General features: G+C 40.5%; 2 protein-coding genes across 3 annotated transcripts in view; one reads left to right on the top strand and one right to left on the bottom strand.

The window, feature by feature from the left end:
• Positions 1–2,861, bottom strand: part of LOC106870157 (collagen alpha-1(XII) chain) — a 490,284-nt gene that overhangs the window by 450,326 nt on the left and 37,097 nt on the right. The window lies entirely within an intron of this gene.
• LOC106868389 (uncharacterized) overlaps positions 1–2,861 on the top strand; it is a 437,000-nt gene that overhangs the window by 430,869 nt on the left and 3,270 nt on the right. For both annotated transcript variants that reach the window (XM_052977217.1, XM_052977216.1), the window contains exons 16-18: positions 418–501; positions 1,522–1,640; positions 2,233–2,464. In XM_052977217.1, coding sequence (XP_052833177.1) covers positions 418–501; positions 1,522–1,640; positions 2,233–2,464 — 435 coding nt within the window. The remainder of the gene's footprint in view (positions 1–417; positions 502–1,521; positions 1,641–2,232; positions 2,465–2,861) is intronic.

Genomic DNA, 2,861 nt, shown 5'->3' with positions numbered 1-2,861 from the left:
TCTCTCTCTCCCTATATCTCCTCTTCTCTCTCTGTCTCCCTCTCTCCACCACCCTCTCTCCCGAAACCTCTCTCTCTCTTTCTCTCTCTCCCTATATCTCCTCTTCTCTCTCTGTCTCCCTCTCTCCACCACCCTCTCTCCCGAAACCTCTCTCTAGATTGCCAGATATAGCACATCCGGCCGACCAACATACGCAACGGATTCACACCTCAAATTAAATGAAAATTGAATGAAACAATTTTTAATGTTTCTTTTTAATATAACTAAAACATCTCTCGATGATGTAATTGCTGTTGTTCCATCTAGTGGAACCCTTCCCTCTGGATTTATATCCAACTATAACCCTATTTAGATGTGCTCGCTACCAATGGAAGGTCTGACTATTCCTGGTCTAACATCTGTCTTCCTCTCTTACAGCATCCAAAACTAAACTGGGTTGCCTTGTGAAACATATCCGCAGCCGATGTTCTGCAAAGAAACTCGACGCTACATGCTTCGACCGTAAGTACTTACAAGTTTTTAGCCTCCAAACATCACGTTCTCCTTCGGTATTGTCACGGATAGACGTAATCCAAAAACAGATAAAACACCATTAAATTATCCACCAAAGAAAAAAGAATAATTACTACAAAGCATAATATTAAAACACAAAAAGAAAAAATCTTACTTTATTATTTATTACTTTCACGTGGAGGCGCAATGGCCCAGTGGTTAGGGCAGCGGACTCGCAGTCATAGGATTGCGCTTTCGATACCCAGACCGGGCGTTGTGAGTGTTTATTGAGCGAAATCACCTAAAGCTCCACGAGGCTCCGGCAGGGGATGGTGGCGAACTCTGCTGTACTCTTTCACCACATCTTTCTCTCACTCTTTCTTCCTGTTTCTGTTGTGCCTGAATTCGTTGTGATCACTTTCAGGGTTACGTGAAAGACGAAACATTATTATGTATAAAGTTGTAATTTTTTTCTATCTAAGGCAGGGGTTTTCAAACTTTTTGACTTGCGGACTCCTTTATATCTCAGGCTTTACCTTATAAACGCTTATAAAATTTATACATAAATATTTGCTTTAAATAGCATATATTGTTACATTTATTTATTTAACAGTATTTAACAAATAGGTTTATTGTCAATTAAAAGATTTCCATGAAAAAACATATAAAATCAAATTGGCCATAAAAAGTATTTGCTGTCTACGGACCCCCTGTCTTGTCCTTGCGGACCCCCTGTGGTCCGCGGACCACAGTTTGAAAACCCTTGATCTAAGGCGTCACCTTTACCGTTGTAGCAGTTGAATATGGTGCTGCTACACTACTCATTGGCTATGACTCCTTCGTGTACCACCTGGTTAACTATACGTATGACTAGAGCAAAACATACACCAGCAGATATTTTAAGTGTCCCCGTCTTCCTATCCTTCATGGCTTTGTCTACAACTTTTCAACACCCTATCGTATATATGTATGTATTTATGTCTGTGTGTCATTTGTACAATCATTATAAACGATCTATTACGATTGCAGCGATGCCTGTTACTCAGGAAATCAGTAAATTGTTTGATAACTGTGTTGAGAATGACGGAATACGGGAACGAATTTTGGAAATCGGTAATAGTACAGATTCGTCAGGAAGTACAATTATGGTAAGACGATTCTCCTTCAGCAGCAGTTACATTTCTTTTCTATTTCATGGTCATGTGATTAGTCGCTTGTGCTGGTAGAGGTGGGTTCAACGCCGAGAAACCTCGTCGCCCCATCAAAACTGGTTAGAGTCATACAACTGTGTGTTCTGTGTGTGCTGGTTTTAGGGGTTAATAGGGGAACTGTGAGGGTGAGACCTAGAATGGGTCTGTAAACTCAGGTGGGGACGAGATACAGATGAACCTTATTATGGAAGCCATATTGGTAATCCTTGAACAGGGAGAAGGATTTAGGGTGTTGGAGAAGATGAATTATTAATGATTATGTCCACATCACGTTTGAGTTGTTGGGATTATGGGAAATAGATCCGTAATTAGTGGAGCTAAAGAAATGGTATTCCCAGAAATCAGGGTTGATTCTTGTTGGGAGAGAAAATATTGGGAAGTTTAACAAAGTCAGTCGGTAGTATTGGGGTATAAAGCTTGAGTGTAATAGAAAGGATATTGTCGGGGCCAGACAGTATATTGGTGGGAAAATACCATTTTTCAGTGTCAAAGGTGACCATGTGACTTATATCTTTGCTATTCTGACCAGGTGAAAGCCTACTGTGCCGAGGTTTCCGTGTACGGTGCATTTAACAACCGTTATCCCGTTGAAAACGATTGCGACTACAAGACATTTGCAATTGACGGAAAGCCTGGTAAACTAGTTGTTAAAAAAGGAAGAAAAGATCATCTTACACTGACCATACGTTTTAAGAAGAGATTTGGTCTCAAATTTGTGGCTTGTGACCATCCCTCCTATACAGTCAGCATCAAACCAAATGGTAAGTAAATGATTTTTTTTCTTTTCAAATGTTATTTTGTAGTCTACATACAAGCCTGCGTGCACACGCACGCACACACACACACACACACGTGTATGTGTGAGTTATAAAATGTTCAGGCTCCGACATCAAAGTATTTAAACGGCAAAGGTACCATGTTGTAGTTAGGGATTCGGTACTTTTGCACTAACAATGTGTACAGATTTATAAGTACTTAGTTTAGTAAATATGGATTTGACACTTCTGTTATGCTTCTTTCAGTTTCCGTCTACCAAATCCACTCACAAGGCTTTGGTCGGCCCGAGGCTATAGTAGAAGACACTTACCCAAGGTGCCACGCAGTGGGACTGAACCCAGAACCATGTGGTTTGTAAGCAAGCTACTTACCACACAGCCA

Source organism: Octopus bimaculoides, chromosome 27 (assembly GCF_001194135.2).
Source record: "Octopus bimaculoides isolate UCB-OBI-ISO-001 chromosome 27, ASM119413v2, whole genome shotgun sequence".
NCBI lineage: Eukaryota > Metazoa > Mollusca > Cephalopoda > Octopoda > Octopodidae > Octopus > Octopus bimaculoides.
This window is presented reverse-complemented; position numbering and strand designations above follow the sequence as displayed.